We start from the raw sequence: 26,531 nt of genomic DNA, 5'->3' as shown, positions 1-26,531 counted from the left end.
TCACGTTCGCATTTCACTGTACGGATTTTCTACAAATCCTTCATCAAATCTGTACTATCCGAATTATTAGGATATTTGGATTTTGGATTATCTGGATATCCATATTATGCGGATATTTGGATTATCCGTTCCGTCCGAAACGGATATCGGTTAATTTGAAATCCAGATATTCGTTATCTGAATTTTGTGTTCATCCCTACTTGAAACAGCAGTTCATACCTAGGTACAATGTGCATGTTAGAAATTCTAATTACAAATTTGACAAGAATGTAGTAGCCTACATTATAAAGAATTAAAATACACAAAAGATACATTAAAATATACATTGTAAATATACTGCATTAAAATAAAGTTTCATCCTTAATGGTTAAAATCATTGTAATGGTTGACAAGAGAGTTTAGAAAATCATTATTATTATTATTATTATTATTATTATTATTATTATTATTATTATTATTATTATTATTATTATTATCGACTCTCCGAAGAGATACTTCAAACCATGGCCAAAAGATTTGAGTGGCAATTCAAATATTTACATTTTACTTGTTGAGAATATCTAAATGTTATATTATGAACAACCTAACTCAACTCAGCGAAAACCAAAGTTGGTGAGGTTCTTAGAACAATGAGCGTTTGCGTTATATTATATTCAGTGCCGTGCCCAAAGGGTGTTAGTGGGAGTCATAACACCCCTTTTTTGGTCAGTATTTCTAAAAAATGGAACGTCAAATTTGGAAAGGATGGCACAATTAGGGCTGACTACGAAAAGAATGTATACATACCTCTCCCCCTTTCGAAAATCCTGGGCACGCCACTGATTATACTCATGACGATTAATGAAGATGTGTCATGTCAAAACACGACCAAGAAGTAGTCCGAAGCAATTGGGAAACTCATTGAAGTTCACCATATGGTCATTTAATGAAGATCGCCAATTCAAGAGGGGCTAAATAATTATTCATGTTGGTAACATTGTCTCTAACTAACATATTTCGGTATCTAAGTCTCTCAGAAAAATAGCATCACTCGTATTTTTACATCTCTCTCATTGTAATGCATTTCATGTGAAGGCAAAGGCAAAGCAGAATCAAGGTGTTGTACCACGGCACTAAATCCCGTCTTCACTTCTAGCTACTTGGCATAGCGTAACATACCTTGAAAACTTGAACATTCATTAAACCTTACTGTAAATCTGTCATTTTTGTCATTTGCATAAGCACCTCCCTATGTAAAAACAGACTAGTGTTGGTGTTACATGCCATTCCTTGGCTGTTGAATTCTATTCGTGTAACAATGTTTTCTACGGCATCAAAGTGCATGAGGAAAATAAAACTTGAAAGCATTTTGTATAATTGCTTTTTATCCGAACAGAAGTTGTAAACATAAAACTAGAAGAAATTTTAGTTGATCCTTGAAAAATTTAGACTTTCTGATATACGTATACAAAAACATCCATAAAATAGATGGTAAGACTTGCCTTGACTTTTATGATGCCTCTGGATTCCGTGATATATTCACCAGCTCCTAGCAACTGCATAGTGACGTCGGAAACGTGAATTTGATCTGGCTGGAAACAGAAAGATGCAAACTATTAGTTAGGGACCGTAGATACTGTGCAAATGGAATCGAATCAAATAGTAATTTTAATTTCGAAATTTCAAACAGTTTTTTTGTTTATATTTACTGTGGGGATAGACGTAGATACACGGGCATACTTTACTGCAGCTACAATAATTATTGCTGTACCAACAGGAATTAAGGTATTTAGATGAATTGCTAAGAGATCTAAGCATAAATGTGCAACACACTTCTGACATTAATAAACTTTTCTAGGAATTTCATAAAATCAAACTTTCATACTTCATTTTCTCTCTCTCTCTCTCTCTCTCTCTCTTTTCTGGTATCTGGTAAAAAATAATAAAATTTTAAAATATTTATTTTATTTAAATGTATTTTTTTCTAAAAACACGTGGATTTTCTCTAAGTTTCTTTCTCATGCATCGTTAAACGAGGTTTATGTAAATGCTATATTCTCTTAGTTGCAGTATTTAAAATAGTGTTCCCTCTCACACAATAAGAATGAACTGGTTACTAGTTACAATCGTTCCTTTCCTCGATACTCAATGAACGCCGTGGTGGGCAGAGAACGTGTAATCTACAATAAAACAAGTCGTTTAAATGAATAATTTGATTGCAACATTGCAACTGAAAGTGGAATTACAAATTAGCAGACATTGGTTTTCTTAGGTTAAATAGATGGTTTATATGTTGGAAATAATAATTTCAGGAGCCAATAATATTATAGGTTACTGATAACTGAGTTTGATTCCTGTCGTAGATGATCTCGGATGGGATTTTTCACCTCGAACGTCTGTGTCTAAGACTCTCTAGGCTACTCCCTACATAACTTGATGCCAATGTGCAATACACAAGGAAAGTTAAATATATACATTTCATTTTGTGCACTTTGATGCAAAGTATTTCTATTGTGCATTCGCTTACCAAGCTGGTGGTCTGCATCCGCGCCGCTGTGTTGACTGTGTCTCCGAAGAAGCAGTAGTGAGGAACCTTCAGCCCCACGACACCAGCCACCACTGGCCCAGAATGTATACCTGCAAAACATCATAGAACATATTGATTGCTCCATGCCTCTTTACTGTACGTGCTATTTTAATTTCTTATTCTCAGAATCTCTTCAGGATTCATAACGTCATTTCACCATGCTCGAAGTGAAATTCTTTGCTGGGGGGATGCTTAGTCGAGGTTGGAGATAGGGGGATGCTTGTGTGAATCAACCCGGAGACAATTCAGTAAATTGAAGGATACCTATGCAAATTATCCTAGCTGAGGAAATGCTTCATATTTTTTTCTTAACTCGGAGAATAGCAGAACAGTAAAGACTTCCTGGAACAAAAAAGTTAATTTCGAAATTTTGTTAACATTCTTCTTTTGCTTCACACTTTTTATGGAATGCATATCATTCTATTTCAAGTAACTTGTACCGTTGCGTGAAATAAGTGAAAAACATAGGCTATTATTTTTCGTTATTAACCCGAAAATTTAAACATGGTAATGTTGTTTTTTTTTTGTTGGAGAAAGGTGAAAAGTAGGAGGACTAGGGTAGAAATTACTAGGGGGGAAAGTAGGCGGGCTCCAAAAATCCACCTCACCCAGGTGAAAATTTTATCTTGACCGCCCCTGTGTACATGTTATACTCTAATATTAGAAAAGTTACTTGCACCAGCCAAATGGGTATACACTTTATACTACTTCTATCACCTATATTATGTATTATATAGCTATGTTTTGTCTGTTTGTTATTATATATATTTATATATTATAAATATATATGAAAATAAAAAGGCGTCAAACAACTGACGTCGGAGTAGGCGACCTTACTTCGGGAGTCCAATCCGCTTTTTTAGTTACTTGCACATTACTTGATGCAGGGTAGCCACAGATCTCTGCTCTAACGTTCTTTTCCGTACATTTCTCTTTTTCTACTTTCATTATAGAATGTAAATTCATTGCAAAAGCGAACATGCGTAACTGTGGTATTTATTTATGGCTGTAATCACAAACAAAAAGAAAACAACAACAAAGCAAAAGAGGCAAATATCAAGAGCGGCTTATTTTCCTGTAGAGCACGATGCAATAGTAACGACAATCCAGCAACCTCTTGACAACGAACTTCTTCCTATCAAGAGTAGTAGCCTTAATTTCCAGATTTGAAAGTAGTGAATTGCTGCTTTCGAATTGGAAGATGAGGAAACTAGGCGGATAATCCTGGGAAAGCAGTGAAATACACGGAAACTGTAGGTTTAAATTCTTCTTAATCGGGTATATCAGACTGAGCAAGGTTTAACTCTTGAATTGAAATTTTTTTGAGGTTTTCGACGTGCTACTGAATTACATCAAACGATCCGTTCCTTTTACCAGATAATTTCCCTGACCAACAGTTCAAAAACTGTTGCTTTCGTATCAGGTGTGCTTGTATCGTACGCACGTAGTTGGTGTCACTAACAAGCTAGGATGATGTTTGTTTTATACACACACACACATACACATAAAAAAAATAAAGTTCATGAAAATCTTCAATATTCACTCAGAAGAACAGTTGTCTCAAGAATCAAAGCGACTCGGCAGAAAATAATTTTATAATTTGTTACAGAATATGCATATGCAGATCTAACTGCTAGTTTTTTTGTTGTTTTTTCTCGATCAGCCTAAAATTACACTAAGTGGATTTTCGGTGGGTTCGAAACTTAACTTGAGTGGATCCTTCGATTCTTCGTTTAGATACGGTATGTTCCTAACTTGAGTGGATCCTTCGATTCCTCGTTTGGATACGGTATGTTCCTTAACTTGAGTGGATCCTTCGATTCTTCCTTTGGATACGGTACCTGTGTTCCTTAACTTGAATGGATCCTTCGATTCTTCGTTTAGATACGGTATGTTCCTTAACTTGAGTGGATCCTTCGATTCTTCCTTTGGATACGGTACCTGTGTTCCTTAACTTGAATGGATCCTTCGATTCTTCGTTTGGATACTATATGTTCCCTAACTTGAGTGGATCCTTCGATTCTTCGTTTAGATACGGTATGTTCCTTAACTTGAGTGGATCCTTCGATTCTTCCTTTGGATACTATATGTTCCCTAACTTGAGTGGATCCTTCGATTCTTCGTTTAGATACGGTATGTTCCTTAACTTGAGTGGATCCTTCGATTCTTCCTTTGGATACGGTACCTGTGTTCCTTAACTTGAATGGATCCTCCGATTCTTCGTTTGGATACTATATGTTCCTTAACTTGAATGGATCCTTCGATTCTTCGTTTAGATACGGTATGTTCCTTAACTTGAATGGATCCTTCGATTCTTCGTTTGGATACTATATGTTCCCTAACTTGAGTGGATCCTTCGATTCTTCGTTTAGATACGGTATGTTCCTTAACTTGAGTGGATCCTTCGATTCTTCCTTTGGATACGGTACCTGTGTTCCTTAACTTGAATGGATCCTTCGATTCTTCGTTTGGATACTATATGTTCCCTAACTTGAGTGGATCCTTCGATTCTTCGTTTAGATACGGTATGTTCCTTAACTTGAGTGGATCCTTCGATTCTTCCTTTGGATACGGTACCTGTGTTCCTTAACTTGAATGGATCCTTCGATTCTTCGTTTGGGTACTATATGTTCCCTAACTTGAGTGGATCCTTCGATTCTTCGTTTGGATACGGTATGTTCCTTAACTTGAGTGGATCCTTCGATTCTTCCTTTGGATACGGTACCTGTGTTTCTTAACTTGAATGGATCCTTCGATTCTTAGTTTGGATACTATATGTTCCTTAACTTGAGTGGATCCTTCGATTCTTCGTTTGGATACGGTACCTATGTTCCTTAACTTGAGTGGATTCCTCGATTCTTCGTTTGGATACGATACCTATGTTCCTTAACTTGAGTGAATCCTTCGATTCTTCCTTTGGATACGATACCTATGTTCCTTAACTTGAGTGGATCCTTCGATTCTTCCTTTGGATACGATACCTATGTTCCTTAACTTGAGTGGATCCTTCGATTCTTCGTTTGGATACTATATGTTCCCTAACTTGAATGGATCCTTCGATTCTTCGTTTGGATACTATATGTTCCTTAACTTGAGTGGATCCTTCGATTCTTCGTTTGGATACGGTACCTATGTTCCTTAACTTGAGTGGATTCCTCGATTCTTCGTTTGGATACGATACCTATGATCCTTAACTTGAGTGAATCCTTCGATTCTTCGTTTGGATACGATACCTATGTTCCTTAACTTGAGTGGATCCTTCGATTCTTCGTTTGGATACTATATGTTCCCTAACTTGAGTGGATCCTTCGATTCTTCGTTTAGATATGGTATGTTCCTTAACTTGAGTGGATCCTTCGATTCTTCCTTTGGATACGATACCTATGTTCCTTAACTTGAGTGAATCCTTCGATTCTTCCTTTGGATATGATACCTATGTTCCTTAACTTGAGTGAATCCTTCGATTCTTCGTTTGGATACGATACCTATGTTCCTTAACTTGAGTGGATCCTTCGATTCTTCCTTTGGATACGATACCTATGTTCCTTAACTTGAGTGAATCCTTCGATTCTTCGTTTGGATACGATACCTATGTTCCTTAACTTGAGTGGATCCTTCGATTCTTCGTTTGGATACTATATGTTCCCTAACTTGAGTGGATCCTTCGATTCTTCGTTTAGATACGGTATGTTCCTTAACTTGAGTGGATTCCTCGATTCTTCGATTGGATACGATACCTATGTTCCTTAACTTGAGTGAATCCTTCGATTCTTCCTTTGGATACGATACCTATGTTCCTTAACTTGAGTGGATCCTTCGATTCTTCCTTTGGATACGATACCTATGTTCCTTAACTTGAGTGGATCCTTCGATTCTTCGTTTGGATACTATATGTTCCCTAACTTGAATGGATCCTTCGATTCTTCGTTTGGATACTATATGTTCCTTAACTTGAGTGGATCCTTCGATTCTTCGTTTGGATACGGTACCTATGTTCCTTAACTTTAGTGGATTCCTCAATTCTTCGTTTGGATACGATACCTATGTTCCTTAACTTGAGTGAATCCTTCGATTCTTCGTTTGGATACGATACCTATGTTCCTTAACTTGAGTGGATCCTTCGATTCTTCGTTTGGATACTATATGTTCCCTAACTTGAGTGGATCCTTCGATTCTTCGTTTAGATACGGTATGTTCCTTAACTTGAGTGGATCCTTCGATTCTTCCTTTGGATACGATACCTATGTTCCTTAACTTGAGTGGATCCTTCGATTCTTCGTTTGGATACTATATGTTCCCTAACTTGAGTGGATCCTTCGATTCTTCGTTTAGATACTATATGTTCCTTAACTTGAGTGGATCCTTCGATTCTTCCTTTGGATACGGTAACTGTGTTCCTTAACTTGAGTGGATCCTTCGATTCTTCGTTTGGATACTATATGTTCCCTAACTTGAGTGGATCCTTCGATTCTTCGTTTAGATATGGTATGTTCCTTAACTTGAGTGGATCCTTCGATTCTTCCTTTGGATACGATACCTATGTTCCTTAACTTGAGTGGATCCTTCGATTCTTCGTTTGGATACTATATGTTCCCTAACTTGAGTGGATCCTTCGATTCTTCGTTTAGATACTATATGTTCCCTAACTTGAATGGATCCTTCGATTCTTCCTTTGGATACGATACCTATGTTCCTTAACTTGAATGGATTCTTCAATTCTTCGTTTGGATACTATATGTTCCCTAACTTGAGTGGATCCTTCGATTCTTCGTTTAGATACTATATGTTCCCTAACTTGAATGGATCCTTCGATTCTTCCTTTGGATACGATACCTATGTTCCTTAACTTGAATGGATTCTTCAATTCTTCGTTTGGATACTATATGTTCCCTAACTTGAGTGGATCCTTCGATTCTTCGTTTAGATACTATATGTTCCCTAACTTGAATGGATCCTTCGATTCTTCCTTTGGATACGATACCTATGTTCCTTAACTTGAGTGGATCCTTCGATTCTTCCTTTGGATACGATACCTATGTTCCTTAACTAGAGTGGATCCTTCGATTCTTCGTTTGGATACTATATGTTCCTTAACTTGAGTGGATCCTTCGATTCTTCGTTTGGATACGGTACCTATGTTCCTTAACTTGAGTGGATTCCTCGATTCTTCGTTTGGATACGATACCTATGTTCCTTAACTTGAGTGAATCCTTCGATTCTTCGTTTGGATACGATACCTATGTTCCTTAACTTGAGTGGATCCTTCGATTCTTCGTTTGGATACTATATGTTCCCTAACTTGAGTGGATCCTTCGATTCTTCGTTTAGATACGGTATGTTCCTTAACTTGAGTGGATCCTTCGATTCTTCCTTTGGATACGATACCTACGTTCCTTAACTTGAGTGGATCCTTCGATTCTTCGTTTGGATACTATATGTTCCCTAACTTGAATGGATCCTTCGATTCTTCGTTTGGATACTATATGTTCCTTAACTTGAGTGGATCCTTCGATTCTTCGTTTGGATACGGTACCTATGTTCCTTAACTTGAGTGGATTCCTCGATTCTTCGTTTGGATACTATATGTTCCTTAACTTGAGTGGATCCTTCGATTCTTCCTTTGGATACGATACCTATGTTCCTTAACTTGAGTGGATCCTTCGATTCTTCGTTTGGATACTATATGTTCCTTAACTTGAGTGGATCCTTCGATTCTTCGTTTTTATACGGTACCTATGTTCCTTAACTTGAGTGGATTCCTCGATTCTTCGTTTGGATACGATACCTATGTTCCTTAACTTGAGTGAATCCTTCGATTCTTCGTTTGGATACGATACCTATGTTCCTTAACTTGAGTGGATCCTTCGATTCTTCGTTTGGATACTATATGTTCCCTAACTTGAGTGGATCCTTCGATTCTTCGTTTGGATACGATACCTATGTTCCTTAACGTGAGTGGATCCTTCGATTCTTCGTTTGGATACTATATGTTCCCTAACTTGAGTGGATCCTTCGATTCTTCGTTTAGATACGGTATGTTCCTTAACTTGAGTGGATCCTTCGATTCTTCCTTTGGATACGATACCTATGTTCCTTAACTTGAGTGGATCCTTCGATTCTTCGTTTGGATACTATATGTTCCCTAACTTGAGTGGATCCTTCGATTCTTCGTTTAGATACTATATGTTCCTTAACTTGAGTGGATCCTTCGATTCTTCCTTTGGATACGGTACCTGTGTTCCTTAACTTGAGTGGATCCTTCGATTCTTCGTTTGGATACTATATGTTCCCTAACTTGAGTGGATCCTTCGATTCTTCGTTTAGATACGGTATGTTCCTTAACTTGAGTGGATCCTTCGATTCTTCCTTTGGATACGATACCTATGTTCCTTAACTTGAGTGGATCCTTCGATTCTTCGTTTGGATACTATATGTTCCCTAACTTGAGTGGATCCTTCGATTCTTCGTTTAGATACTATATGTTCCCTAACTTGAATGGATCCTTCGATTCTTCCTTTGGATACGATACCTATGTTCCTTAACTTGAGTGGATCCTTCGATTCTTCGTTTGGATACTATATGTTCCTTAACTTGAGTGGATCCTTCGATTCTTCGTTTGGATACGGTACCTATGTTCCTTAACTTGAGTGGATTCCTCGATTCTTCGTTTGGATACGATACCTATGTTCCTTAACTTGAGTGAATCCTTCGATTCTTCGTTTGGATACGATACCTATGTTCCTTAACTTGAGTGGATCCTTCGATTCTTCGTTTGGATACTATATGTTCCCTAACTTGAGTGGATCCTTCGATTCTTCGTTTAGATACGGTATGTTCCTTAACTTGAGTGGATCCTTCGATTCTTCCTTTGGATACGATACCTATGTTCCTTAACTTGAGTGGATCCTTCGATTCTTCGTTTGGATACTATATGTTCCCTAACTTGAATGGATCCTTCGATTCTTCGTTTGGATACTATATGTTCCTTAACTTGAGTGGATCCTTCGATTCTTCGTTTGGATACGGTACCTATGTTCCTTAACTTGAGTGGATTCCTCGATTCTTCGTTTGGATACTATATGTTCCTTAACTTGAGTGGATCCTTCGATTCTTCCTTTGGATACGATACCTATGTTCCTTAACTTGAGTGGATCCTTCGATTCTTCGTTTGGATACTATATGTTCCTTAACTTGAGTGGATCCTTCGATTCTTCGTTTGGATACGGTACCTATGTTCCTTAACTTGAGTGGATTCCTCGATTCTTCGTTTGGATACGATACCTATGTTCCTTAACTTGAGTGAATCCTTCGATTCTTCGTTTGGATACGATACCTATGTTCCTTAACTTGAGTGGATCCTTCGATTCTTCGTTTGGATACTATATGTTCCCTAACTTGAGTGGATCCTTCGATTCTTCGTTTAGATACTATATGTTCCCTAACTTGAATGGATCCTTCGATTCTTCCTTTGGATACGATACCTATGTTCCTTAACTTGAGTGGATCCTTCGATTCTTCGTTTGGATACTATATGTTCCCTAACTTGAGTGGATCCTTCGATTCTTCGTTTAGATACTATATGTTCCTTAACTTGAATGGATCCTTCGATTCTTCCTTTGGATACGATACCTATGTTCCTTAACTTGAGTGGATCCTTCGATTCTTCCTTTGGATACGATACCTATGTTCCTTAACTTGAGTGGATCCTTCGATTCTTCGTTTGGATACTATATGTTCCCTAACTTGAATGGATCCTTCGATTCTTCCTTTGGATACGATACCTATGTTCCTTAACTTGAGTGGATCCTTCGATTCTTCCTTTGGATACGATACCTATTTTCCCTAACTTGAGTGGATCCTTCGATTCTTCGTTTAGATACGGTATGTTCCTTAACTTGAGTGGATCCTTCGATTCTTCCTTTGGATACGATACCTATGTTCCTTAACTTGAGTGGATCCTTCGATTCTTCGTTTGGATACTATATGTTCCCTAAATTGAATGGATCCTTCGATTCTTCGTTTGGATACTATATGTTCCTTAACTTGAGTGGATCCTTCGATTCTTCGTTTGGATACGGTACCTATGTTCCTTAACTTGAGTGGATTCCTCGATTCTTCGTTTGGATACGATACCTATGTTCCTTAACTTGAGTGACTCCTTCGATTCTTCGTTTGGATACGATACCTATGCTCCTTAACTTGAGTGGATCCTTCGATTCTTCGTTTGGATACTATATGTTCCCTAACTTGAGTGGATCCTTCGATTCTTCGTTTACATACGGTATGTTCCTTAACTTGAGTGGATCCTTCGATTCTTCCTTTGGATACGATACCTATGTTCCTTAACTTGAGTGGATCCTTCGATTCTTCGTTTGGATACTAAATGTTCCCTAACTTGAGTGGATCCTTCGATTCTTCGTTTAGATACTATATGTTCCTTAACTTGAGTGGATCCTTCGATTCTTCCTTTGGATACGGTACCTGTGTTCCTTAACTTGAATGGATCCTTCGATTCTTCGCTTGGATACTATATGTTCCCTAACTTGAGTGGATCCTTCGATTCTTCGTTTGGATATGGTATGTTCCTTAACTTGAGTGGATCCTTCGATTCTTCCTTTGGATACGATACCTATGTTCCTTAACTTGAATGGATCCTTCGATTCTTCGCTTGGATACTATATGTTCCCTAACTTGAGTGGATCCTTCGATTCTTCCTTTGGATACGATACCTATGTTCCTTAACTTGAATGGATCCTTCGATTCTTCGCTTGGATACTATATGTTCCTTAACTTGAGTGGATCCTTCGATTCTTCCTTTGGATACGGTACCTGTGTTCCTTAACTTGAATGGATCCTTCGATTCTTCGCTTGGATACTATATGTTCCCTAACTTGAGTGGATCCTTCGATTCTTCCTTTGGATACGGTACCTGTGTTCCTTAACTTGAATGGATCCTTCGATTCTTCGCTTGGATACTATATGTTCCCTAACTTGAGTGGATCCTTCGATTCTTCGTTTGGATATGGTATGTTCCTTAACTTGAGTGGATCCTTCGATTCTTCGTTTGGTTACTATATGTTCCTTAACTTGAGTGGATCCTTCGATTCTTCGTTTAGATACGGTATGTTCCTTAACTTGAGTGGATCCTTCGATTCTTCCTTTGGATACGATACCTATGTTCCTTAACTTGAGTGGATCCTTCGATTCTTCGTTTGGATACTAAATGTTCCCTAACTTGAGTGGATCCTTCGATTCTTCGTTTAGATACTATATGTTCCTTAACTTGAGTGGATCCTTCGATTCTTCCTTTGGATACGGTACCTGTGTTCCTTAACTTGAATGGATCCTTCGATTCTTCGCTTGGATACTATATGTTCCCTAACTTGAGTGGATCCTTCGATTCTTCGTTTGGATACGGTATGTTCCTTAACTTGAGTGGATCCTTCGATTCTTCCTTTGGATACGGTACCTGTGTTTCTTAACTTGAATGGATCCTTCGATTCTTCGTTTGGATACTATACGTTCCTTAACTTGAATGGATCCTTCGATTCTTCGTTTGGATACTATATGTTCCCTAACTTGAGTGGATCCTTCGATTCTTCGTTTGGATACGGTATGTTCCTTAACTTGAGTGGATCCTTCGATTCTTCGTTTGGATACTATATGTTCCCTAACTTGAGTGGATCCTTCGATTCTTCGTTTGGATACTATACGTTCCTTAACTTGAATGGATCCTTCGATTCTTCGTTTGGATACTATACGTTCCTTAACTTGAATGGATCCTTCGATTCTTCGTTTGGATACTATATGTTCCCTAACTTGAATGGATCCTTCGATTCTTCGTTTGGATACTATACGTTCCTTAACTTGAATGGATCCTTCGATTCTTCGTTTGGATACTATATGTTCCCTAACTTGAGTGGATCCTTCGATTCTTCGTTTGGATACTATATGTTCCCTAACTTGAATGGATCCTTCGATTCTTCGTTTGGATACTATACGTTCCTTAACTTGAATGGATCCTTCGATTCTTCGCTTGGATACTATATGTTCCCTAACTTGAGTGGATCCTTCGATTCTTCGTTTGGATACGGTACCTATGTTCCTTAACTTGAATGGATCCTTCGATTCTTCGTTTGGATACTATATGTTCCCTAACTTGAGTGGATCCTTCGATTCTTCGTTTGGATACGGTATGTTCCTTAACTTGAGTGGATCCTTCGATTCTTCCTTTGGATACGGTACCTGTGTTTCTTAACTTGAATGGATCCTTCGATTCTTCGTTTTGATACTATACGTTCCTTAACTTGAATGGATCCTTCGATTCTTCGCTTGGATACTATATGTTCCCTAACTTGAGTGGGTCCTTCGATTCTTCGTTTGGATACGGTACCTATGTTCCTTAACTTGAGAGGATCCTTCGATTCTTCGTTTGGATACTATATGTTCCCTAACTTGAGTGGATCCTTCGATTCTTCGTTTGGATACTATATGTTCCCTAACTTGAGTGGATCCTTCGATTCTTCGTTTGGATACTATACGTTCCTTAACTTGAATGGATCCTTCGATTCTTCGTTTGGATACTATATGTTCCCTAACTTGAGTGGATCCTTCGATTCTTCGTTTGGATACGGTATGTTCCTTAACTTGAGTGGATCCTTCGATTCTTCCTTTGGATACGGTACCTGTGTTTCTTAACTTGAATGGATCCTTCGATTCTTCGTTTGGATACTATACGTTCCTTAACTTGAATGGATCCTTCGATTCTTCGCTTGGATACTATATGTTCCCTAACTTGAGTGGATCCTTCGATTCTTCGTTTGGATACGGTACCTATGTTCCTTAACTTGAGTGGATCCTTCGATTCTTCGTTTGGATACTATATGTTCCCTAACTTGAGTGGATCCTTCGATTCTTCGTTTGGATACTATATGTTCCCTAACTTGAATGGATCCTTCGATTCTTCGTTTGGATACTATACGTTCCTTAACTTGAATGGATCCTTCGATTCTTCGTTTGGATACTATATGTTCCCTAACTTGAGTGGATCCTTCGATTCTTGGTTTGGATACGGTATGTTCCTTAACTTGAGTGGATCCTTCGATTCTTCCTTTGGATACGGTACCTGTGTTTCTTAACTTGAATGGATCCTTCGATTCTTCGTTTGGATACTATACGTTCCTTAACTTGAATGGATCCTTCGATTCTTCGCTTGGATACTATATGTTCCCTAACTTGAGTGGATCCTTCGATTCTTCGTTTGGATACGGTACCTATGTTCCTTAACTTGAATGGATCCTTCGATTCTTCGTTTGGATACTATATGTTCCCTAACTTGAGTGGATCCTTCGATTCTTCGTTTGGATACGGTATGTTCCTTAACTTGAGTGGATCCTTCGATTCTTCCTTTGGATACGGTACCTGTGTTTCTTAACTTGAATGGATCCTTCGATTCTTCGTTTGGATACTATACGTTCCTTAACTTGAATGGATCCTTCGATTCTTCGCTTGGATACTATATGTTCCCTAACTTGAGTGGATCCTTCGATTCTTCGTTTGGATACGGTACCTATGTTCCTTAACTTGAGTGGATCCTTCGATTCTTCGTTTGGATACTATATGTTCCCTAACTTGAGTGGATCCTTCGATTCTTCGTTTGGATACTATATGTTCCCTAACTTGAGTGGATCCTTCGATTCTTCGTTTGGATACTATACGTTCCTTAACTTGAATGGATCCTTCGATTCTTCGTTTGGATACTATATGTTCCCTAACTTGAGTGGATCCTTCGATTCTTCGTTTGGATACGGTATGTTCCTTAACTTGAGTGGATCCTTCGATTCTTCCTTTGGATACGGTACCTGTGTTTCTTAACTTGAATGGATCCTTCGATTCTTCGTTTGGATACTATACGTTCCTTAACTTGAATGGATCCTTCGATTCTTCGCTTGGATACTATATGTTCCCTAACTTGAGTGGATCCTTCGATTCTTCGTTTGGATACGGTACCTATGTTCCTTAACTTGAGTGGATCCTTCGATTCTTCGTTTGGATACTATATGTTCCCTAACTTGAGTGGATCCTTCGATTCTTCGTTTGGATACTATATGTTCCCTAACTTGAATGGATCCTTCGATTCTTCGTTTGGATACTATACGTTCCTTAACTTGAATGGATCCTTCGATTCTTCGTTTGGATACTATATGTTCCCTAACTTGAGTGGATCCTTCGATTCTTCGCTTGGATACGGTACCTGTGTTTCTTAACTTGAATGGATCCTTCGATTCTTCGTTTGGATACTATACGTTCCTTAACTTGAATGGATCCTTCGATTCTTCGCTTGGATACGGTATGTTCCTTAACTTGAGTGGATCCTTCGATTCTTCCTTTGGATACGGTACCTGTGTTTCTTAACTTGAATGGATCCTTCGATTCTTCGTTTGGATACTATACGTTTCTTAACTTGAATGGATCCTTCGATTCTTCGCTTGGATACTATATGTTCCCTAACTTGAGTGGATCCTTCGATTCTTCCTTTGGATACGGTACCTATGTTCCTTAACTTGAATGGATCCTTCGATTCTTCGTTTGGATACTATACGTTCCTTAACTTGAATGGATCCTTCGATTCTTCGTTTGGATACTATATGTTCCCTAACTTGAATGGATCCTTCGATTCTTCGTTTGGATACTATACGTTCCTTAACTTGAATGGATCCTTCGATTCTTCGTTTGGATACTATATGTTCCCTAACTTGAATGGATCCTTCGATTCTTCGTTTGGATACTATACGTTCCTTAACTTGAATGGATCCTTCGATTCTTCGTTTGGATACTATATGTTCCCTAACTTGAGTGGATCCTTCGATTCTTCGTTTGGATACGGTATGTTCCTTAACTTGAGTGGATCCTTCGATTCTTCCTTTGGATACGGTACCTGTGTTTCTTAACATGAATGGATCCTTCGATTCTTCGTTTGGATACGGTATGTTCCTTAACTTTAGTGGATCTTTCGATTCCTGGAGAGATTGCGTTATCCACAAGAGTTAGCTTATACTTTATAATATGTATTACATGTGTTACAACTTGAAATTCGGTGTTGTTTACAAGTACAAAAATTGGTATATTTATTACCATATTATAGGTTTTTAACCCCTAGCTTTTCTTCTTACAGTGTTATTTTATATCAATATATTTACAAAATATATATATAAGATATAGATTTTCCTAAGAGAAACGAATGAACATTTTTCAGAACGGAGTAACCCAACATGAAAAATGTCATGAAAATTTTTAAACGATTGAAGAAGTAATCTCTTATCCCCAATGTGTTGCGGAAGTCTTTGCATACTCCTCTCGGATATCTTTAGTCTTGTAGTGAAGACAAGCTATTAATATTGCTTACATTTTTAAGTAAGGACGTGTTACATGTCCGAAATTTGCTATTGTCAAGATGGCACATTGTGGCTAATTATAGTGTTAAACGACGAGGATATATCAACAGACCTCGGCTCAAAGTGGAAAATTTGATTTTGAAATGTGTACATATTTGATATTTATAGTGTGGAATTTGTTTGTGGAGGGAGAATATGTATGACTAAGGAACCAACATTTCTCGAATTTGTTTGAACTTTTACAGTTATAGATTCCGTGCATATCCCCGCAAAATGAAAATAGTCGACAAAATAGCCACACCACAACGAAGAATAAGAGTGATCAGGTGCGAAGTAAGAGGGGTGGAATGCCAGTGACTCCTCCTCTCATGAGCCTGCTATTTCCCTGAAAATACTGGTGAATTTCAATCCATGGCGAGGATGGAAATATTTTAATTCTGCCCCATGAACATGTCCCATTTGGAACAAATATTTCAAATTATTTAATTTAAATATTTTTCATCACAGAGTGTTATATTTATTATAGAAAGAAAGTACCAGGGATGATAATTGTGTAATTTAATATTTTTATGGCTAATGTTACTAATAATAAGAAGAAACTTATATGCACCTTCTTAAGGTTAGGCTGGACCTTTGGCAGAAGCCAAGCGAGGCTGTTTCGAATTTTGTCATTTTCTCGAAACATTGGTGGTGCCGGGATTGACTATCTAGAGGTACTGAGAGGGTGCGGAATGAAATTTAGGGGTGAAATGTTCAAAATAAAAATAAAGAAAAATTGAAACATTCATGAATGCTTCAGTCACTACATAAAATAGCAATCACCTTTCAGTAGGCTTCTATGAAAATATGCTAACGACTTGATTCATTTTTGCTTGCATGCTTTGACCACAACATGTACAAAGAAGTGCATGCGATTTGCCTTCCAGATTAGTATCAATGGTTTGCCTGTAGTATCCAATAATAGTGGTCTCTCTTCAATATTTAATATTATATGCTCAATAGTTATCATAAGTCATAACGTAAATGACACTGCAACACAGATAAACCTGATTTGGTTGAATTAACAAAACACGTTTGGTTAAACTGTTTGGCAAGTCTAGTTCATAATTTTGAACATTTTTTTTGGTTTATAAAGAGCATTTAGGACTGGTGAATAATCATTTGTGTGTCGGCTCTTTAAACAAATGATTCGTTGCCAGAAAATTTACTTCCAGTCCTTTACTCTGTAAGAAGTTAACAGTATTTTCGGCTGAAAATATATTTTGCACAAAGGTGTTCTGAATGGGATGTAAAATAAAATTAAAGGGTGTGTACAAGCATCCCTTCGCAGCCCCTGTTTCGAAAATCCTCTATGTTATTCGAAATTCTGAAAAATTGGATCTATTTGGAATTCCTTCCAGAGCATTCATCTGAATATTCTTTTACTTTGTTTTCGCCATTGCAGAATGTCTAGATATTCGCAATAGTTTAATAGGCTTAGGTAGCCACAGTACGTGCATTATCGGTGTGAATTGCCCTACAGTGGGCGATTTTCCCGTGACAAAATTTCCTGAAATGTCACTTAGGAAGCACACCGTGCTGCAACGGATCCTGCAAGCATGCAGGTCTGCCATGTTCACCAACAGAAAGCAGCGGTTTAGTTAACATTCATCTCATGCTTTATGAACCCTAGAACAGGCGCGCCTGCATTTGTTACACTGTTAGTCGCACGGGCTACATTGGCTACATATGTAGCCCATGACTTTCTTTTGTTAAAAATCGACAATTAATTTCAAAATTAAAGTAAGAAAAAACGTTATGCGTGAATTTTTCAAAAAAGTTTATAAAAATTTGAAATCCGGTAAAAAAATATAAGAGATACTTAAACGGTTTTCTCATATTTATTGCATAATTTTATTAGCATCAATTTAGTAAAGACAATTGTTCACAAAAATCTGCAATAAAAACACAAATATTATGTAAACATGGTAATGTGACATATTACGCGAGTTGGATATTGGGATTAAAGGTAAAAACATTATATAAATTTTACTTTTTTGTAGTCCAAAGTATCCAATTTAAGTTCAATGTCTTCGTGAAAATACAAAAGCACGGAAAAGAACATTTTAGAAATGAATTTAAACAAAAAATTGCATGTAAAGATCGGCAGATCAGTCCGAATAGTCTTATTTTCTTGTATGAATGAAAGGTAAGCACACTGGAGCTGAGTGATCAGGAAATACTTTTTGTTACCATCTCCACTGCACTTCCTGGTGGACTGGTTTCTGGCACTATTACACAGGTGACAAAATCGTGCCAGACACCCTATGACGAGATATTTCTCTCTCTCTCTCTCTCTCTCTCTCTCTCTCTCTCTCTCTCTCTCTCTCTCTCTCCCTCTCTCTCTATCTGTATAAATATTAGGAAAAGTGGTGATACGTTTCAAAATGGTACTGTCGAGAAAAATTTCAAAACACTCCAGTTCAGACTGGGATTTTCTTGCATCTGCTTTTGGCACAGGGAGGCGAAAAACTTTATGGTATGTTCGTGTGTGGACGTTGGAGTTTCCGGGGATGTCTTTCTTCCATCTAATATTTTCTTTGGCAAGAAAGGATCTACCCAAATCGGCCACATCTTCATCACTAGATTTCAGGTGATCGCTCTGATCCATGCCATTATCCTTCAAAATGTATTTTGTGTCCGAGTGGTGAACCTCCACAACGACGTCATCATCTTCTTCATCATCACTATCACTTGTCATAACGTCTTCACCTATTCACCTGTTGTCAAGCCATTGCAGAATACATTTTTTATCACTGGAAGCAGTTGATATGGATGGGTTTGTATGCTTCTCCCTCCATGACACGAATAGGCGCGCGGGCTACACACGTAGCTCAGACCCTAATAACACAGAGCTCTTAGGCACCAGTGGCGGCGGTTAGGGGGGCGAGGAGGGCAGTTGCCCACCCACTTTTTGCCACTTTTGCTCACGCCAAGGGAAAGCAAACTGTCCTTTAGTGTTTTGGCACCTTGACCTTCAGTTTTGAAACCGAATCGCCGCCACAACAATGCACCGTTTTCGAGATAGTATATTTCTTTCAATTTTCAAGGTGAATTTTTGGCGTCATTTTTTCAAGATGGCGGCGAACTTACAGGTTAGAGAGTAGTAGACGCTTCAAAATCATATTCTCACATTACTATAGGGGCAGTTGGTTTAATTTCTGTTGCAATTAGTTTCTCGGCTGGCCAAAAAATTCCATAACTTTCCTAGACTATTTGGTAAAATAGTGAGATTTTTCTTAGAACGTAGACACAGTAGTTAAAACATTTTTTATCACTGGAAGCAGTTGATATGGATGGGTTTGTATGCTTCTCCCTCCATGACACGAATAGGCGCGCGGGCTACACACGTAGCTCATATCCTAATAACACAGAGCTCTTAGGCACCAGTGGCGGCGGTTAGGGGGGCGAGGAGGGCAGTTGCCCACCCACTTTTTGCCACTTTTGCTCACGCCAAGGGAAAGCAAACTGTCCTTTAGTGTTTTGGCACCTTGACCTTCAGTTTTGAAACCGAATCGCCGCCACAACAATGCACCGTTTTCGAGATAGTATATTTCTTTCAATTTTCAAGGTGAATTTTTGGCGTCATTTTTTCAAGATGGCGGCGAACTTACAGGTCAGAGAGTAGTAGACGCTTCAAAATCATATTCTCACATTACTATAGGGGCAGTTGGTTTAATTTCTGTTGCAATTAGTTTCTCGGCTGGCCAAAAAATTCCATAACTTTCCTAGACTATTTGGTAAAATAGTGAGATTTTTCTTATACTTATGTTACTTGCTATTATTGTTATTATTAAAGTGAGCTGTTCATGTAATAATCACCTCAATGTCATGTTTTATGGTAAGCCAGTGCAAGTTTTTCCTTAGTGCATGCATTAAAACTAGGCATAATTTAGGGTCATTTCAGGAAAGCTTTTGTGAGAATGTGATATTTGTTCTCAGGTGAAGCTAAATGTTATCGTGTGTGATTCTCTAAGTTGACGCGTCCTATATATTTTTAAATAATCGAGGCAAAAGGTAAGTTCCATCGCATTTGTACCTCAAGAGCAAAATAACAACTATTTATTTACAGTTGTGCTTCTACAATGATGATCAATTTGGCCCCGTTTTGTGCTAAATGGTACAAGAAACGTACAAAGAAATTGCTTCCTACGATTTCACGGCCATGTTGTCTTTTCAACGAGCACAACACAGCGGATCATCTCTCCTTATAGAAAATTTACTTTAAAGGAATAATTGTAATCATTTTTTGAAATTAATAAATGAAGATGTTTCGTAAAATCTAAGAAATTACAGACGAAGGATAAGAAGTCATCGACCAAGGGTAAATGTGCACGATGAAGAATACAAGTTGAGTCAATAATTGATGACAATAACCTAGGAACCTATGCTCTAGAATCCCCATCTGACGGGGAAAACGTGGACTCACAATTAGGAAAGGAATTCAAGTATTTAGAATGCTCGGAAGACTGAGAAAAAGCAACATTCAGAGAAGTGATAGAAGTGCATGCACGAAGCATGCGGGGTGTAAGGGGTGCTCCTTCCGCGTAGTGCACCCAATAGTCAACCTCACTTCCACGTAGTACACCCTGGACTGCAGACTAACGAGGCTCTGGCGACTGGCCCTATGGCCAGTGTAATTTTGTTTGTGTTGTCCTGTGTTTTGTCCTTTTTCGTGCTGAGTGCTCCTTTAAAGCCTCAGCTTTTAACGAAAGTCAGAAGATTTAATATTTTATGATTTTAGTTATGCAACTTTAGAGTTGTTATTTGTATCGATAAGGGGCTGGACCCCGTATAATGTGACGGGTGCAAAATAGCCTTAGTGCTGACGCACCCAAAATTTTAAATTCAAATTCAAATTCACGAAGCATGCACGTTGTATGGTGATAGGTGTAATATTTGTGAGAGAAAGGGGAAAATGAAGAACTATGGATAATAATCATTTTCTACTCTCTATTTTAAAACATAAATGTGATGACAAAGTTTCATTTTCTCTTCCAGTTTTACAATTAATGCTATATCACAGCTACGATGAATGAACCAACCTTTCTTTTCATTTCCTTCCATTTGCTTCTCCTTTATGCCACTACTTACTCGCATAATAGATGCTTATTTGGCTAATAAACATTTCAACATTTCCCTTGTTGAACATGGAAACAGAGGATACGAGGCAACAATGCCTGGAGCACTGTTGCGACGAAGGAATTGTTCTTACATAAATATTGCATTGTTGCAGGCCGATACCCAAGTAGGGAGCAATGGAGGCCTTGCCCCCCACATGGAGTTATGAGAACACTGACGTTATAACCTTTACGAAGGTGCTCTCGGGCTTACCCAGCAGCCTGTAATCAATGCTTACCGAAAGAAACCATGAGAGGTGAATGTTTCCGGGATATGGTGCTGATCACATCACCTGAACTATGGTTAAGATCGAGAATGTGCGGTACCCTACATGCACGCTCTCTATGCGCCTTAATTTCACAGTGCGATGAACTGCTCTACTATTATTGAGAGACAAATTTCGATGACATTTCTAATTGAATTTTGCCATTATTTGATTGTAAGGCTTGATGGCGTAATGATTAAAAGACTACATTTCTCCTTACTTACTCACTCTCTGGCCTTCTTAAACCCGAAGATCTATGGCTGCAGCAAGACAGCACTCCTATCTGTCCCTATCCTGGGCAAGGTCAATCCAATATTTCCATGCTAATGAAGAAGATCTTACCGATTTCCTTTTAAGCTCATCTCAACGTTATCCCTCCATCTTCGTCTTGGCCTTCCTAAAGGTCTCTTACAGTATGTCATAGAGGTAGGCAGATTTACAGTAGTTGGCTAGTCTTCCCTATGCAGGTATACAAGAAATTAAATAACTTTTACCCCAAGCACTATGGCTTCTTATTTTTTTGTTATCGACTTACACATATCAGTGAGCTAGTTTCTGGAAACGAAATTAGGATATGACTACCTCTGATAAATAGGTGGAAGAAAAGGTTTTAAAACTTCAACGCAGTAGTGCAACAAGGATTCTTTCTTTAAGGAGGGGGGAGAGGCTTCATGCAGCCAAATATTTAGTTCATGTTCCTTGGTATGTTTTGCTTGATAAAATTTTAAAAAACAATTAGATTTCATATATAATACACAGATATTAAAAAAACATACAATTTTGGGAATTCTTTCAAGGATAGTAATCACATCTTTCTTGGACTTGGAAGGCTTCAGCCTTCTAATACTAATAGTGAGTAATATATTCAAGCAAAACTTACCATTGCAGTTTTGTGGGTTGTCGTTGTTGACCCAACATTACAAGGTCAATTGGAATCTACTAGAAATAATAGCGAGGACTGCAGACTTGAAAGACAGGTAATAGAGCAGCGATTTACTGAAAATGCGACACTCAATGAAAAGTCGATCGCAAGGACGTGATCCACAAAATGTAGTTACCACGTGGACATGCAGTTAAATGTTAGCGGACTTTGATATTTTCTTTATTTTTGACGACGCCATTTCTTTTCGATATCGCACTGTGTATATTTCTTAAACTTTTTTTCATGAAAAATACCTGTTTTTTTTTGTTTTTTTTAAATAGATGATCAGTGCTCAAAGTGGTGGACGCACGGGATGCCATCCCCAGTTAAGAAAACTCTCATAAAGCATCCCCCAACTACGATGAACTCCACAAGCATCCCTCCACCTCCTGCATCCATACAAGAATCCTCCCTCCTATGCTCCAAACTCGACCAAGCATACTCTCAGGAATTTCCACTTCGAACACTGTAGATCACAATGCTATGATCATAACATACTAAAAAAGAAGAATTAGTTCCACATAAATATCCAAATAAATTCAACAGGAAGAAAAATTTATTTCACGAAACACCTAAAATAGTGCACCCTGTGCGACAGAAGATGGGTTACTAGCCCTTATGGCAAGAGGATAATTGCTCCCTGGGCCCCATTTCCTCCTATTTAGCCTTTGGGCGCCTTTGAAGTGTTTAATAGTTAATAGAAAATCAACTACCTCGTCGTATTGTAGCTAAAAGTAAAAAATACACATACAGAATGCGTAACACGTAAGAGGTGTGGACGATGTAAGAACATTTTTCTTTGCTATCATTTCAATATGAAGAGACTTGGGGCCCGCTTGAAAATATTTGGTGGGAAGTTACATTTTTAAATACCACACGTAAAATTAATATTAGTGGCAAAAGTTCATGAATTAATAAGCTTAATTGTTTATTGTATTGCAATAAAAAACACACTGCTTGAGCAATCGATTCTTCCTACTGGATTCATAACTACACAATTTACACTTTATAAGTCTACGACAAACGAAGTATAATGGTATGAGATGATGAATTTTTCCTATTGATGATCATCTGCGAGCAAATAGGTTTATGCGGCATATCAGATGGGACCTGCCAAGTTTTTTTAGCTCCTCTGGCTGAGCCAAAAATTCTCACCTCCGGCTTGATCATCTCCCACATATTAAAATAATAGTAATAATTAGAGCCCGGAAGTTCAGGCATTTATTTTCGTTAAAATAGGGAGGCAAAAAGGCATTTATAATGTGGTAAATAGGCACTAAAAATGAAAAAAAGGCAAAATAAACCGAAAAAGTCACATTTAGAAGTCGCTTACTTTTATCTATAATTTCTGGCAAAATGTTAAAATCTAAATTGGGAAGAGCATTTCAATTTTCTCCGTCTTTATTGCATATAACTACAAGGTGCTTTTTAAGTTCTCAACATTCATTGATAGTCGTCTGTCAGAGAGAATGTTTTTCATAATAGAAAATGATCTTTCTACTTCGACAGAAGTTATTGGAGCATACATATAACAAGCTAATGTAGCTGGACTCATTTTGGTAACAGCATTTTCACCTTTTAGAATATCACAAATTGTTTTCAATTGTTTCAAGTCCTCATTTACACTCACTACCCGTTAGCACTTTTCCGCAACAGCTGACCCCTTTTCTCCTGGCACTTCCATCATCTGCTACATAGATTCCTCGAAGATTTTCATGGATGCTATAATTGTAATTGTCTCTGGCAATGCACCATAATGTGCAAAAGTAAACTTGAATAGCACAGGAGTTTTTTTCACTTCAAGAATTGAAGCCGCTTCATTTTCTGGAAGAGCATCGATCATTTCACTGATTTTTTGAAGGTTGTTAGCATAATATATAGCTGCTGATATCCAGGTTCCCTATCTCGTTAAGACTGGTTGCTGAGGTAAACTAAGCTCAATCGCAACTTCCTGAAATTTTCGGGTTCGAGAGGGAGATTTCAGAAATATTTTCTTTGTGTTCGAAATCAACCTGTCCACTTCAGCAGTCAATCATGCACAAGAAATGTTAACCGAAAGGCAATATCCTGACTCAGCATGAAATACTTTTTTCTCACACTTTTCTCCTTCAGCAATGTTGAAACATGCGTGAGTTCAATATTACTTAAATAAGGCGAAAATTATTCACATAATAAACGGAAGAAAAATAAATGCCAATAACGTTTTTTGGAGAAAAATAATTTATATACACATTTTTTAACAAAAATGTCAAATTTCATTGGAAAAGGCAAAAAAGGCATTATAATTAAAAATAGGCAGTGGGTTCCCAAATAGGCAAAATAGGCAAAATGAAAAGGCTTCCAAAACATTCGAAACAACATAAGAAACGTACATCCAGAAAATTTTTATCAATATATGCAGTAGATAAAAAGAGGCATTTTGCCAAACTTCCGGGCTCTAGTAATAATGAAGAGTGATTCGTGAAGTTATTTGTTGTGACCATTGACTTACACAATGGAGCTAAATATGTTCATGGTATGGCCGCCAAGGGTATTCTAAGTTCACCGACAAAATGAGTTGAATGGGAGGCGCTTGTGCAACTCAGATGACGTCATGCGTCAGAAGGGAGAGTTTTGACGACCGCGTAGCATCCACCTTCTTATCTCCAACACAAGCGTAACACATACACTACTTCACAAATAGCACAGAATAACTAAAGACTTACCCACTCTAATCTGGATCTTAATCCCAGAAGGCAGTTCGAGCTGTTTTACTTGACGCAGTAAGCACAGTGCAACATCGGCAACATTTTGCGCGTGTCTGGAAGTGTACTCAGGTGCTCCACCTACAGCCATATACACGTGCCCAACAGTCTCAACCTGTAAGAAATCAAGAGCATCATCATCATTTTAGGTAACTGAAAATATGCCAAATGGAAGATTATAATGGTGGAATAATCAGTTATGCACTATGGAAGACAAACTAGTTTTCTTCTTGAAAATCGAAGTTGTAAAATCGCTTAACTACGGGAAGAAGCACTTCCTTCATCATCTTCCATTTGCATCCTCCTGATTATGATGCCGTCTTTGCAGGCTATATTGAGCAAATTTCAGAGCCTCGGTTTCAATCTTTCCAGTGAGTCCTTTCAGTGACTTTTAAATTATAGTTCAAAATGTAATACGCAACAATTTCAGACATGATGTCATATTATTTTTCGTTTCATTTCTGTCACAGTATGTGGCAAAGATGGAATAACTTGGACTGTCGACGATGTATAAAGAGAAAGTTTTAGTTTTGTTTTGTGTTGGGTGAATCAGAGAAAAGTCACATAAGAACATTAAAAGATCCACATCGTAGTAAGCATTACACTCTAATTTAAATCTGTTAACCATTAGTAGCTTCAAACCCCTTCAATAATTAAGACAGGGCGAGTCAGAAATGACTCATCACCACATGTAAACCTTCGAATAACACAGTGACTACACCCCAGTAACTATTACACTGAGCTCTCAGACTTGAGTCTTTATTAGCAATTTCAACCCCTCTTTCTTAACAGTGACACGTGCCGAGGGATCTCTAAAAATATAATTTCTGGCCACCAAGTTGGAAAACGTTAAAAAAAATGGTCATATGACAGTGGCGGAAATTTGGTTCCAAACTTGGGGGGGCAAGGTGCCAAAACTAGGGGCCAATACAGTTTCTTTTCCTTGGTAGATATGGTTTAGAATAGTGAGGGGGTGGGGCAAAATTGACAATAAGTGGCAGGGGCAACTGACCCCCTGGTCCCCCCTAATTGCCGCCATTGCCACATGACACACCTAGTTTGAAACATTTAACTGGTTGGCATATACAGCTGTCTACATTAGCATGCAAATAATCTTCTCCGATCGATCATGTAATATAAGTTTAGCTGTCACACTATGGGAAAAATGAATTAAAACTAAGCAGAAGTCGCACTTCTATTTTGATTAGAATTTGTCACGTATCAGAGCCACATTCACACATAGTTTGACCATTTTTAGCATTGGTAGTGATTGCTGCTACAATGGTTAGGTTAGGCTTGTTGGGTTTGGTTCTCGAAGAAGAAGACGACGTCCAAAAATAGTTGTAGCAGCAATACCGAACAAATATTTTAAAATACTCTCTAGGTTATATATTTTTAAAGATTAGGAAATGAAACTCACAAGTGTGTTACATCATGTTTAAACTGTAACTCGGTAATAAAATCTTATGAATATAATACT

At 38.0% G+C, this 26,531-nt stretch overlaps 1 protein-coding gene across 1 annotated transcript in view; it reads right to left on the bottom strand.

The window, feature by feature from the left end:
* Positions 1-26,531, bottom strand: part of LOC146003596 (soluble guanylate cyclase 89Db-like) — a 113,150-nt gene that overhangs the window by 643 nt on the left and 85,976 nt on the right. The window contains exons 8-10 of the mRNA XM_083141907.1: positions 25,013-25,166; positions 2,507-2,616; positions 1,482-1,571 (exon numbers count right to left, since the gene is read on the bottom strand). Coding sequence (XP_082998033.1) covers positions 1,482-1,571; positions 2,507-2,616; positions 25,013-25,166 — 354 coding nt within the window. The remainder of the gene's footprint in view (positions 1-1,481; positions 1,572-2,506; positions 2,617-25,012; positions 25,167-26,531) is intronic.

The sequence above is a fragment of the Lepisma saccharinum genome, chromosome 20, assembly GCF_977018435.1.
Source record: "Lepisma saccharinum chromosome 20, izLepSacc3.1, whole genome shotgun sequence".
NCBI lineage: Eukaryota > Metazoa > Arthropoda > Insecta > Zygentoma > Lepismatidae > Lepisma > Lepisma saccharinum.
The sequence above is the reverse complement of the archived record's forward strand: the minus strand, read 5'-3'. Positions and strand labels throughout refer to the sequence as shown.